This window comes from Vulpes lagopus, chromosome 10, assembly GCF_018345385.1.
Source record: "Vulpes lagopus strain Blue_001 chromosome 10, ASM1834538v1, whole genome shotgun sequence".
Classification (NCBI taxonomy): Eukaryota; Metazoa; Chordata; class Mammalia; order Carnivora; family Canidae; genus Vulpes; species Vulpes lagopus.
Window position 1 is genome coordinate 39763776 of NC_054833.1, and position 14501 is coordinate 39778276.

A 14501-nucleotide genomic window follows, 5' to 3' on the forward strand; every position below is an offset into this window, starting at 1 on the left:
ACTTAAAGTTTCTTTGCATTTTAATAAGTAATGTATAGACTACATTCTTCCAGGTAAACCTAATGGATCAGTTTACCTGGACTCTGCAAACCAGGGACTGAAATGCTATGATGTTCCACTTTTAACTTTGGAGCTGCTTCTTCATCGTTGTCTCCTCTGTACAAGAAAGAAAACAATCTTTCAGCTTCAAGAGATGCCCAAACATCACTGCAGTGAAAGGTAAGGATCATCCGTTCCTTTCCTGATCAAAACACAGAGTCAGTCCTACTACAACGCAAATGCACACTCACTCGCAAGGTGGTGACTGTGGCAATGGGATTGGCTTTGCGGACTGTTCCTTCACTGATGCAGCCATCCGACAGATTAGGTCTTGCCAGCTGCAGGAAGTGTGAAAAGGATCCAAAATCCAAAAGGGAAAGGAAAAAAAAAATGCCCTTTAAATATACACTCAGAAAGAAATAATAACAAAAACAAACCAGAAACCAAACCAAGCCAATCCAACAAAAAAACTCTATTTCCACCAGAGAGTGTCTTTATTTTGGCAACATAAGTAGAGATGATAAAAAACACAGGACCTTCAAGAAAAACCTAAACAAACAATGTTATGGATACAGCACGCATTAAAAACCTTTGCTTGATGCTTCTGAGAATTGTTCTTTAGAAAAGATACTTTCAATAGCATAGCACTAAAACAAGGGCCATCAATCTTGAGAGGACCACGTTCTTAGACAGTATCTCTTAAAAAATATAGAGGAAGTGCTTTTTTCAATATAGTTTTTGGTTCCCGAAGTATTACAAAAACCAAGTTTATAGAATGTTATATTCTATATATCTATAACAAAAACTATTAGAGCAAGGTAGCTATATCTAATACATACACAGTCTTTTCAGAAACAGTCTGTGCCACCAGTTCATAAATCTGGGCTCCATTGTCTGACATGGAGATGACAAATAAAGCTTTGTTATCTGGAAGAAACAAGACAAAAATTACTCTCACAACATGGATATGACCTACAGAAGCCTTGAAGGATACTTCTCGGGTCCTGGTTTATTCTGCATCTTAATCTGGGTAAAGGTTAATGTGCTCACTTTGTAAAAATTCATCAAGCTATAAAGTTAAAATTTGTGTAACTTATCATATGTTACATTGTCTATGTTATACTCCAATAAAACAAAGATCCTAAAAACTAGCCCGGGTTCCACACAGAAACAAGGAGGTGTACATACATCTGAATTACTCAACACTATGACATTTTTGCATTTATTTTGAATTGCCCTGCTGCTAAATTGTTAATTAATGAAATTTAGTAAATGATGAAGAAAAGAGGTCGTCAGCTTATCTTGCCACTATGGAACTGACAAGTTTGAAAAGGGGTCCCACTGTTACTACAGTTAATGTATAATTTGCTAACTTAAACTGATTTCAAAAAACCCAAACTACACCCACCTCTCTGTTTTTGTTTGCTCTTTTACCACAAATCAAAAAGCATACCACTCTCATGTAAGTCTTTTCATTGGGATTATCCCTCAATTCACCATCTTCCGTGGTAGTCTGTCAATGATGTGAACATGGACTAAAGATTAAAGCGGTATGCAGGAAATTTTCAAGAGCAGAAAATTGCTCAGAGAATCTAGGCACCCCAAAGAATTTGGGGGTAGAAACTCTTTAAGCAGTAACCAAATTTCATTTCATTTGTTTAAGAATATAAAGAAACAGAAACTCTCTACCAGCTGGGCTGTTTAAACAATACCAAGGATCTCATGCAACTTTATGATGAACCTGAAAGCTACTGTCACTCTGTGGACATACTTGCCTGTTGCCACTTGTCGAACCAACACTGTATTCAACTTAATGACAGGGCTAAATGTGTGTTTGCTGTCAGCCGTGGATGCCAGAATCTTACTATGACATCTTAACACCAGTCTATCATCCTGCTTTTGTAACAATACAAGAATGTCTTCCAGCAGCAATGTGTATAGATCTGGAAACCAAAATGTAGAGAAGGTGATTAGTGCAGAAACTGAGATGTGTTTTATAAACTTTGTAACAATTTGACAGAGAAAATTTATTTCTGTTAAAGCTAATACATTTTAAAAATTGACCTACTATTGTCTTTTTTAGTTTCATTTTTTAATAATTCATTTTTATATTGTATCACAGCAAAGCGTCAGTCGGTAACTGACAAGAAATTAAAAAAAAAGCTACCATGATTCCTCAGCATAGATAGTTTGAAATGGAGTGGTTTAAAGAAAGCTTATTAGAGAGCTCATTAGAATACAAGAATGATGGAGACATGACTGAATCATGACAAATTTTTCTGCTTTTCCCCCTCAGTGAACATTTAATGTACTTCACCTATAAAGAAATACCATAAGCAGATCTGCAAATATAACACAGGGCAGCACTGCTCACTGCTGTCGCCAAAATCTGTGAACGGTTGTTTCTTCTCTTTGGCCCGAAGGAACTTTAATTTCTCCACTCTCCGCAAAACTGACAGACACGATACCTACCAATAGTTTTATCTCGATTCACCTTCCAGACCAATGGCCCTTCATGAATCATCTTCCTTTTCGTTAAATCCAAATTCTGCCAAAATAAAGAGAATTACACACAAATTATTTCCAAGCTCTGAGACGATATGCCATAGAGTCTCTTTTCAAGAAATTCTTTATATAAAAGATACCATTTACCTTCACTATCATTATTGGCATTTGCCAACTGCTGAACATGGAATAAAGATCAAGTTACAGTAAGCTGCATACAATTTCCTAAAAAATTAGAGGTATCTTGAAAAACATTCAGAGGACTGCCTTCCAAGTCTCACAATAAATATATGATAATTGCTTATGAAAATGAAGTTGCAAGCATTCAGCCACTGGATTTGCAGCCCATCTAATTATTCTATGAATAGCTAGATGAGGATGATGCAGTTTATCTATCTGTAAGAGGCCTGTGAGTGCCAGGCTCTAGTTCCAAACAAAGTTCTAAGGAACAGTACTCATGAAAAAGTCCAAGTAGTACTTGATCTTGCTCTAAATATTAATAATTTATTTTCAAAAGATTCATTCATTCATTCATTCATTCATTTAAGGGAGGGAAGGGTAGAGGGAGAGAGAGAATTCCAAGCACACTCCCTGCTGAGCATGGAGCCCAATGTGGGACCCTGAGATCATGGCCTGAGCTGAAAATCGAGAGTCGGACACTTAACCGACTGAGCCACCCAGGCACTCCTAAATATTAATAATTTAGTAAGAGAATCAGCCCTTAGTATAGGTAGCTCTAGAAAAATCTCATCCTCTGGAAGTGAAGGCTAAGCGTATTAAGCGTGCTTTTTGATAAGCTGCTATCTGTGATACAAGTCTAGTCTACCAGCCACCAAATACAATTTGCCAAAGGAACCCCCTGCTGAAAGAGCACAAGAAAGAAAATCCTAAGCAGTTCCTTAATACAAAAGCCTCACGTAATAGAAATGGCAATTACAAAATTTTTACTATCATTCCCATAATGGTTTCAACACTCATGCTTTTGAAGAGCTTCATGAAAAAATTATCTTGTTTTACTCAATAATCTGTTAAGGTCCCAGAGTGAACACCCCTACTCTCATTCAAACTGTAAGAACACAATAAAATTAAATGATTGATGCTCATTAAGTGTCCAGCAAACTCCTGTTACAAAAAGTTAGTTTTACATAAAATATTCCTCTAGTAAAAGGCTAAGTCATCTTCACACAGATCAGATGTTGAAAAGGAAGAAAAGAATCATAAATATAGACAATCTAAGATACAAGAACTTCAGGTGACAGATTATCCCCTCTGAGATGTTAATAACCTGCCAGGTCTTTAGTAAACTGTGTTTTATTTTTTTAAATTATGATTAGACTATCTCTCACCCTGAGCTCTTCCACATTTGGGTACTCTGACAACTTCAGATTGGAGGTATCCAGGCGACGCTGGTAGTCTTCTAGTCGCTGAAAATTAAGACAAGATGGAACCAAGGTCACTGCTTTGGATATTAATAACCTCCCTGTTCCTAAGCCAAATGGATGTTTTTCACTCGCATTTTACAGAGCTCTCTTCAACACCAGACATCACTGACAGGTCTTCCTTCTTTGAGAGAGAGAGAGAGAGAGAGAGAGAGCGTGCAAGGTGGGAGGAGCAAAGAGAAAGGGAGAGAGAAGCTCAAGCAGACTCTGCACTGGGCATGGAGCCTGACATAGGCTCAATCCTAGGACCTTGAGATCACGACCTGAGCAGAAACCAAGAGTCGACCACTCAACCAACTATGCCACCCCAGGTGCCTCACAGCTTATTCTTTCTTAAAACATCCCTTTTCCCTGGCTTTGGAGATATCACATATTCCTAGTTGTCTAGGAATTTTTGGCTGTTCTTGCTCAATCTGCTTTTCAAACTCACTGACCTCTAACTAGCTTATGGTTATTTTTCGAATACGTAAGCATGTACATGGTACAAAAGGTGAAAATATAAGGCACACAATGAAGTCTCCCTCCAATCCTGTCCTCTTGCCTCCCACTCCCAATGTTCTCTCTTATTTTTTTTTTTTAAGATTTTATTTATTTATTCATGAGAGACACACAGAAAGAGAGGCAGAGACACAGGCAGAGAGAGAAGCAGGCTCCATGCAGGGAGCCTGATGTGGGACTCGATCCTGGGACTCCAGGACCACGCCCTGGGCCGAAGGCAGGCACTAAACCACTGAGCCATCCAGGGATCCCCTCCCAATGTTCTCTAAAAAAGCAATCCCTAACACCCATTTCTTAGGCAGCCTATGAGAAAAATTCTAAACAAATAGAATATATGCACATATAAGTATGCTTATTTCTGTACATGGTGTGTGTATATGCATCCTTTTAAAAAGACATGGTAGTATAATATGTTAATATACATACTACTCAAATGGTAGCATAATCATGTACACATCTGTTAGTATCACTCATCAATGTACCTTCGAGACTGCTCCACATTAGCACATATAGAGAAAACTCTTATTTTATTTATTTATTTTTTTTAGAAAACTCACTTTTTGAATGGCTCTATGGTATTCAGCTCTGTGAATGAACTACAGTTAATCTAACTACACTTTACTGATGGATATATAAGTTACTTCCAATCTTCTCCCATAACAAATACGGTGATAGGGAACCCTGGGTGGTGCAGCGGTTTGGCGCCTGCCTTTGGCTCAGGGCGCGATCCTGGAGACCCAGGATTGAATCCCACGTCGGGCTCCCGGTGCATGGAGCCTGCTTCTCCCTCTGCCTATGTCTCTGCCTCTCTCTCTCTCTCTCTCTCTCTCTGTGACTATCATAAATAAATAAAAATTAAAAAAAAATTAAAAAAAAAAAAACAAATACGGTGATATAATGTCCTTAAAACATGTATTTTTATAGATGTGTGTGTATATATATCTATAAGATAATTTTTTTAAAGACTTTATTCATGAGAGACACATACAGAGAGAGAGAGAGAGAGAGAGGCAGAGACACGGGCAGAGGGAGAAGCAGGCTCCATGCAGGGAGCCCCATGTGGGACTCGATCCCAGGTCTCCAGGATCAGGCCCTGGACTGAAGGCGGCGCTAAACCGCTGAGCCACCGGGGCTACCCTGTAAGATAAATTTCTAAAGAAACAATTGTTAGAGATCAAAGCATATGTGCATTTTCCCCTAAGATTATAAGAATGTCCAAGTACATAGAAAAGTCTGAATGTGTATAGTCAGCACTCAATAGATCTACCATTTACATTCCTGTTGATATTTACTGTATTTGTTTTATCACATCTGTTCATTCCTCTAGCTATCCATCAATCCACCACATATTTTGAATACAATTCAAAATAATTTAACAGTTGTAAGCACACTTTACTTTTAACATTTTAGTGTGGATATCATTAACAGGAGTTCTATATTTAATTATTTTTCAAAGTAAAATTTACATGCAGTGAAATGCATATATTTTAAGTGTACCTTTCCACAAGTTTTTACACATGCACGCACCTGTGCCATCAAACTCCTGTCAAGATACAAAATATTACCTTCACCACAGAACGTTTCCTCTCACTTCTTAGACCTACACCTAGTTAATATCTCTCCCCATATCCCCAGTGACAACCACTTTTCTGACCTTTTTTTCCACCATAGATTAGTCTGTTCTAGAAGTTCATATAAATAAAATTATATATATGTACTCTTGTCTGCTCTTTTTCACTCAGCATCATGTTTATGGGATTCATCCACGTTGTATGTATCAGCAATTCATTCCTTTTTATTGCTGGAATTTATTCTCCTAGTTTGTGACTATACCTCATTCGGTTTATGCTAGAAACATTGTTATACAAGTCTGTGGGCACAGATCTTCATTCCTCCTGGGTAGATTACCAGGAATAAAATTGCTGGGTCAAAGGGTAGATGTATGAATATGTGCATTTTAAATTTAAGTTCATATTGCCAAACTGCCCTCTGGGATTTTATCATTTTACACTCCAAACAACACATTTGGAAGTTCCTGTTTTCCTATAGCCTCATCAACAGAGCTATTGTCATACTCAGTTCCTAAGAAAGTATATCCCGGTCCATGGATTAAATTAGTTCTATTTATGCTCACAATCTGATTATTTTTATCTTTGGTACAGTCCTCTTAGAAGTAGATCCATAGAGCCAACTGCATACTGTATATCTTCACTTGACGTTCCAAACTGAACTCTCTCCATTTTCCCACAAACCTGGGGCTTCTTCCCTCATCCTGTCCACCCAAATACGCAAGCCAGAGGCCTGTGATTTATTCCTACCATCACACCTCTCTTCAAATCCTTCTCTAAATCACAGTCACCACATCCTATCAGTTTTACCTTCTAAATACTTTTACAATTCTTGCATCTGTCCTGAACTGCTGCAACAGACTATACTGAGCTCTTTCATCTCCTCTCTGCCTCCTTCAACCGATTCTCCACAGACTGGTATGAGTGGTACTTACAAGGTGAAAAACCTGAACACGTCATTCTTCTTCTTAAATGTCTATAATGAATTCTTACTGCTCTCAAAAATCACAATCTTTCACACTGTCTACAGTAGGACCCTACATGACTTGGCCCTGATCTATATTTTTCCTTATTTCATACCACTTTGACTTTGCTTTTTTTGGCATGATCCACACTAACCTAATCTTTCAGTTCCTCAAACAGGCCATGCTTCCTTCTTACCCCAGGACTTTTGTACATGCTGTTCCCTCTACTTGTAAGATTGCACCCTTCTACATTCTTTTGGTTTATTTCCATTCATTTTTCCAAGCTTGGCTTAAATGTCAATTCTTGAAGGAAGCTTTCTCTAATGGCCACCACTCAACGCCCTCAATCAGGCTTGCCCTACATGCTCCCACTAGTTACACACTCCTAGCATCCCAAAATTCTCCTTCATAGCAGCTATCAACAACTCACATAAAATACTTACACTAACATCTGCTCAATACCTTTCTATCCTGCTAGAAAATAAGCTCAGTGTGGGCACTTAGTTTACTCATTTACTTAAGCACTCTACATCCTACACTTAGTATACAGATGCTCTAGAAATATTTGTTGAATGGAGAGATGAATGAGAGAGCAAACACGTAGCTTCTGATGCTCAAAAAGGTCAAACACTAGCCTGATGTTCTACCACAAATTGGTCTGGGCCCACCTAGTACATAAACAGCAACCAAATGCTCCACCTATCAATCATGTAATGGTAATTTCAATTACTATTTCAGAGACTCTAGTTAACACACTAGTTTAATACTCTCACTACATTGTCCTGTATCTTCTTGCTCTTCCCCATCTTACCTGTTTGTTTTCTGCCTCCTTGACAGCCTGATTTACATAATTTAAGATCTGACGACAGTGATCTGCAGCTTTCTTCACCTTCTCCCTTTCCATTGGCCATTCTAAACATGGGGCAAAAAATCCAGAACGTAAAATAAAGGAAAACAGAGAAGAACATAAGTATATATATATGTATAAATGAGATACCATTATATGTCAACAGTTACAAGAATGTACTAAGACCCTAAATATTTTTATACCAGGCTAAGATCTGTGGCAAAGTCTCAATTCAGATCATTTTTCCACAGATGAGACCTCTGATGATAGTACATTAAAAGATAAACACTCATCTTTAAAAAGAAGCCACTGTATGGAATCCCAGGTTCAGGAGCTATGCTTTCCTTCGAGTATCAGCTCCTCTAAGTTACGCACTCTAGGGAGTGGGTCTCACTCATGTTGTAAGCTGTATGAATGGGACCCCTTTTCCCCCTAGGATCTCCCAAGTGCGTACCCAATGTGGTATGTACCATGGACCTGTTAAGCAGTAATTTTTTAATGATAACACAATTCAAAATAACTCCAGAATAAGTTTTTTTTTGAATTTAAGATTACATTTAAAGAAAGAAAATAGATTACAGCATGTGTATTATTAAAAGATGAAATTCACGAAAATACATTGAGATTACATTGAGGTCTACAATGTAAAGCCAAAATCAGAATATTTAAAATTACAGTCTTCTGAACAACAGTCCACCTATATTGAACAGATATGTTAAAGTATAAAAATTAACATTTATGAGTATTTTCAAATTCTCAGGCATATGAAACAGTAGTTTGATTGCATAAAATTATTAATGAGTACTGAGTATAAGAGCCTAAAGCCCAAATGAGAAACTTGGATTCACTTCCTGGTTTAAAACAGAAGAACTGGAGTTACAACACATTGATCGGGCTTAATAAAGTACATGTATAGACACAAAGCAAAGCATCTCTTCACCCAGGATAAGACATCTTCAAAGCAAATATGACATATACTATATAGGAAGGACTGCACAAAGTGTATTCTATCTATAAAGAGCCAGATGACAAATACTGTACACTTCAGGGGCTAAATGGTCTCTGTCACAACTACTTAATTCTGCTTGTTGTAGTGCAAAAGCAGTCAGAGACAATTTGTCAACCAATGAGCACGTCTATGTTCTAACAAAACTTTTTTACAAACCTATGTGATGACCCAAATTTGGCCCATGATCCATAGTTTGCCAAATGCTGTGTTAAAAGCTACTAAGGGAGTACATTAAATCAAATAGCCTAGAGAAGACTGGACTGAATCTTGTTAGAAAATGTTGCCATACTCTGGAAATTGAACCCATGGGCATCAGGATGCTGTGAGAGATTATTTAGCAGGACATGGAGTTTTCTTGTTTTGTTCCCAAGCTTTTTAATTTCATTGAGAATGCTGTACCTGTGTATTTGGCAATATTATCCAACAGAAGAGGGTACTTGGTAAGCCTTTGCATCTGGGTAGGAATGATATCCTTCAGCTGCAGACGACGACACAGAGGATTACTCTCAGCATCCTAAAATTAAAATTAAATAAGGGAATTTGTGATTCTTATTAGGACTATAGTTTCCTAATATGTACCACATACTCATCATAGGTCTACAACATTACAGTTCTGGTTATTAAATCAAGACGTAAAGCATGGTGAGGTATACTATGGCCACACTATACTTCTACTCACATAATGGGGAAGGGGAGCCTTTATCACTAAGCCAGTGGCTTCTTTCTTATCTGTTTAAGCAAAAACTGAGAATACCCACAATCAACTCTAAGAACTGCTTGCTTGTGATAAAACAGTTTTATCTTCATATTCATTTTCCTATGATTGGCATTCCTACCAAAAGTTAGTCAGCTGATTTGCTATTTGCCATTCCAAGTAGGTACAATGGATTATCAGTCTGGATATACATACCCACACCAGCTCATCTCAAATGGGGGTCTGCAAACTCTTCAGTAAAGCGCCAGAAAATAAATACTTTAGGCTGTTCATGCCATACAGTCCTTGTCATAACTACTCTATTTTGCTGTTTTAGTGCAAAAGCAACCACAGAAAGTATGTAAATGAACAAACATGACTGTGTGTAGTAAAGAGTTCTTAGAGTCTGCTAGATTCCCACTCTCTGTTGTATGCAGCCTGTATAATCTCCCCTGGACCGTGGACAGAACCTGTGAACATGATGGGGTATCACTGATATGATTAGGTTACTATAAGTTAACTTCATGTTAAAAGGAAAGCTTTTCCAAGGTGAGTCTGACTTAATCAGAATAGACCTTAAAAAAAAGCTGTCAGAGAGATACAATCCTTCTGACCTGCAAGAAAGGGAATAACTATCTTATAAATTGCCTGCAGGGGCCACGTGGCAAAGATCTGGGCATTCTCCAGGAGCCAAGAGCAGTTTCTAGCCAACAATGACAAGAAGACCGGAATCTTAGTTATACATTTACAGGGAAATGAATTCTGTGAACAATAAGGGAACTGAGAAGAGGACTGTAAGTCTCAGATGAGAACTGCAGCTCCAGCTAACCCCTTCCTTCAGCCCAGTGCAAGCATGAAGGGAGGACCCAGCTAAATAATATCTGTACTCCCAAACCACAAAAACTGTGACCTAATATATTTGTATTCAGTTGCTACATTTGCGGTAATTTGTTCTACTGCAGTAAAAATTTACTATACCATAATAAAACTCCACAAAAACAGGCAAGAGGCTGGATAGGACCTGTGGGCCACAGTTTACTGACCCTTGAGTTACACCAATATATACACCTCAATAAGCATGACTGCTGTCACACTCTTCTGTGGGCCCATTCTCATGTTATGACCATAGTATTGTAACAGTGTACATGGGGTATTTTCTGACAATATCACCATGGCAATGTGGACTCCTCTGTCAGGTATTTTATTTTTTTGTGTGTGTCAGGTATTTTAATCTTTTATTATTTATTATAATTAATTCTTTATTATTTACCATTCCACTCTCACCTTTATACACTCCAAGAATTTAAGAGAGAACATATGGCTTTAAAAAGTGTTAACATGGGATCCCTGGGTGGCGCAGCGGTTTGGCGCCTGCCTTTGGCCCAGGGCGCGATCCTGGAGACCCAGGATTGAATCCCACATCGGGCTCCTGGTACATGGAGCCTGCTTCTCCCTCTGCCTATGTCTCTGCCTCTCTCTTTCTCTCTCTCTCTTTCTCTGTGACTATCGTAAAATAAAAAATAAATTTAAAAAAAAATTATTAAGAAAAAAAAAAAAGTGTTAACATAATCCTTATGAATATCTTAGTCTTAGAATTTTCCCAGTTTATTCTATATTCCATAAAAAACCACATTATTTTTTTTTTCTCACATGACTCACTCAACTCACTTGCACAAAGGTCTGGAATCGAGAATCCTTTTTCTGACGAGACTTGATCATTTCCAGGGCAAAAGGCTGGTTACTGCAAAAGGTAGCAGCGGCGTGCTTCAGCTTGTCCTCCCCTGGTCCACTGAACTGTGCCAAGAATGCAAAGAACACAGCAGAGAATGGCATACTGAGCTTATCTTAAGGCCAGGCAAAATGAGAGACAACCACCAATCCTTTCAGTATTCCACTAAGTGCTCTCAAGTGAATGGAGACTTACATATCTCTGTGGATTATCAATGTTTCTCCATTAAAAAAGGTCAGAATGACACATCCAGGCCTTTTCTGATCATAGCCTATCACAATGTTTTCCTGCTCACAGCCTACCACAACTTAGAAAGGCTGACACTGGGGGAACAGGAGACACAAAAGGCTTAAAGACTGAAGTTAAAATCTGATTTTTTTAGAATCTGATAGCTCACAAAAATTACTAACTGCTCCATAAAGAAAATCTGTGAGATTTTAGTTGATACTTCACTATGTTATACCACAAATTTTTTGTTTCAGGGGCTCGTAGATGGCTCAGTCAGCTGAGCATCTGACTCTTGGTTATAGCTCAGGTCACGGTCTCAGAGTCCTGGGACTGAGTCCCACATTGGGCTCCCTGCTCAGTGTGGAGTCTGCTCAAGGCTCTCTCTCTATGCCCCTCTCCCCCACTCATGCTCTCTTTCTAAAATAAATGGATAAATCTTTTAAAATAAAAATTTGTTTCGAGTAGTGTGCTGCCAAGCCAAGAGAACTCAGTTACAACCTTTCCTGCTACCCTGAGATCTACAAAATGAGCTACACTATCACAGAGTAGCTGTAGAGTAACTTGGGTTTTTCAAGGAAGTGAAATCTCCTTAACAAGAATAATGCCAGAATGAGCTGAGAAGATGCTTTGAAAAGCTGAGTAAATACAAGATGAGACTGGACAGTGATTTCCTGATCTTTTCTATGAGTCAAGTGGCTAAGAGAAGATCTCCTATGGGATTAGATTCTCAGCTATGATCTCAACATCAACAAAGGGAGTAAGATGAACACTGTCTTAGTCAACTTTCTACTATTTGATCTTCTAAAAAGTTAGCATTATAAAGTTACCAAAACTTTGTGGCATTTCCCCAAGCAATCTATAAATTTCTGTGGGCATATCTACACAGTTCCTGTTCAACCTGCATTAGCATTTTGAGAACTGTGTCATCTGTTTCACTATTACTCATAGCCTTAACTACAACACTTTCTTTAAAAGTTTGGATCAAACCTACTTTCCCCTAGAAAAATTTTCTGTATGTCCTACTTTGGGTCTCCCTGCTGTATCTTCCCATAACAACCCATACTCTCCCTTTTTTGTAATTCTTATCGTACTTGAAAGGACTAATGACTGTTTTCTCACTGGTTATCAGCTCCACCCAGGCAGGAGCCGTGCTCGCTGTGATTGCCACTGTATCCCCAGCATGTATCCCCAGCACCTGGAACAGTGTACATACTGTGGGGGACATACAAAGAGTTGGACAGAAAAACAGAATGTGTCTAACAGCTCTGATGGTCTCTGAACTCTTTCCTTATACTATAAATAAGATTAAGTAATTTTCACTTTTCTACCTTTGTGATGGTAGTTCTGGATTTACAACTGTAATGTTTTACAGCATAATTCTGTGATTTGGACAATGGAAGACTGAAAATTCTACATTATTTAAATTATTTTTATCAAGATTCATTTTGCTCTCTGTTCGTTAAAACACAGAGAATATCTTTATTTTGATGGAAAGAGAGCACTTAGTTTGAATGAGCACAAATATTAAAAAAATATTACCGAGGGCAGCCCCAGTGGCTCAGCGGTTTAGCGCTGCCTTCAGCCCAGGGCGGGATCCTGGAGACCCAGGATCGAGTCCCACGTCAGGCTCCTTGCATGGAGCCTGCTTCTACCTCTGCCTGTGTCTCTGCCTCTCTCTCTGTGTGTCTCTCATGAATAAATAAATAAATAAAGTCTTAAAAAAATATTACCAAGAATAAAAAGATACTAACCAAGAGAATACATACTTGGACCCCTTTCGACTTTATGGTAACTTTGCAAAATGTATGAGTTTGCATATTTGGAAAGATTACTCCACCTTGAGTCTGATCTTTAAGTGTCTATAAAAATATTAAAGTGAAATAGCCAATTTCCTTACCCAGGTCAGCAAATCTTCCCCAATCTGATCAATAACTGAGGTCTCATTCCTCTTTCGAACAGCCTTCATTTGCTCATTCAATCCAACTAAGGGGGGAAAAACAGAAAATAATTAAGTATACCCGCATTTTAGTTCGCATTACTGGTTGTACTGAGAACCTAAATTTTTTAAAAAAGGATTTTCACAGTAGTATGGCTGCCTCCGGTCTCCTTAAATATAAATCTGAAAGCAATTCTTCTGCATACAGATATTGGTGAGCTCTATCCGAAAAACAGGTGCCAGAGCATTGAAACAATGTGGAAACTAGCACATTACACACTGTATATGTACATCAAATATGCATTTAACTTCAAGACGCCATCATAACCATGCTCATAAAGAAATTTCAATAGAACAGGTGATTCTGCCCCCTGTTCCTCTCAAAATGTTTTTGTTCACAGGCAGTTGTTATAATCAACCTGAACCTGTCGATGCATGCTGTTGAAACCTAAGATCACCCACAAAGACATAAAAAGGCATCAATTTGGTAGGCAGGTGTTGGCAGTTGGTGATGGCATCCTTGATGAAAGAAAGCTTGAGAATTAAGGATCACAGAGAAGCAGTGACTTACGGAGAAAGGAACTGTGTCTACAAAAGTCTCAGGAGACTATAACCAAGGAAAGGCAGCAAGGTAGAATTTTTATAGATTTACTCAAGCATTTCAAGCAACAATAAGATAATTCCTGAAAATTACCCCGTGATATTATATGCTGAGTATTATATATAAGTATATATACACACACCACACAAATTATATGACATATATATATTTAAAAACATATACACTACAATTGATAAGAAATTTCCAAGGGTAATTTTAACTATATTTTTCATCTTTGACATTAACTTTAGATCCTAAGTCCTGTGGTAGCACTTCATATACAAAAGCTAATGGTGTGGATGAGTGTCTGGGGAGGGGGATGTTCAATGATCTGATCACTTCTTTATGTTATATGCTCACATACAACATGGATGCACTTAGAAAAGTTTACTGTTATGATGCTTTTATATACTCATAATCTTTCATCTATTAAAAATGTTAGG

The 14501-nt window shown here is 38.1% G+C and overlaps 1 protein-coding gene across 5 annotated transcripts in view; it reads right to left on the bottom strand.

The window, feature by feature from the left end:
• Positions 1 to 14501, bottom strand: part of ARHGEF12 (Rho guanine nucleotide exchange factor 12) — a 155541-nt gene that overhangs the window by 10589 nt on the left and 130451 nt on the right. For all 5 annotated transcript variants that reach the window (XM_041770740.1, XM_041770742.1, XM_041770739.1 and 2 more), the window contains 10 exons: positions 13419 to 13504; positions 11233 to 11358; positions 9270 to 9384; positions 7826 to 7926; positions 3891 to 3968; positions 2512 to 2587; positions 1815 to 1982; positions 879 to 966; positions 291 to 377; positions 77 to 156 (listed from right to left, as the gene is read on the bottom strand). In XM_041770740.1, the coding sequence (XP_041626674.1) occupies positions 77 to 156; positions 291 to 377; positions 879 to 966; positions 1815 to 1982; positions 2512 to 2587; positions 3891 to 3968; positions 7826 to 7926; positions 9270 to 9384; positions 11233 to 11358; positions 13419 to 13504 (1005 nt within the window). The remainder of the gene's footprint in view (positions 1 to 76; positions 157 to 290; positions 378 to 878; positions 967 to 1814; positions 1983 to 2511; positions 2588 to 3890; positions 3969 to 7825; positions 7927 to 9269; positions 9385 to 11232; positions 11359 to 13418; positions 13505 to 14501) is intronic.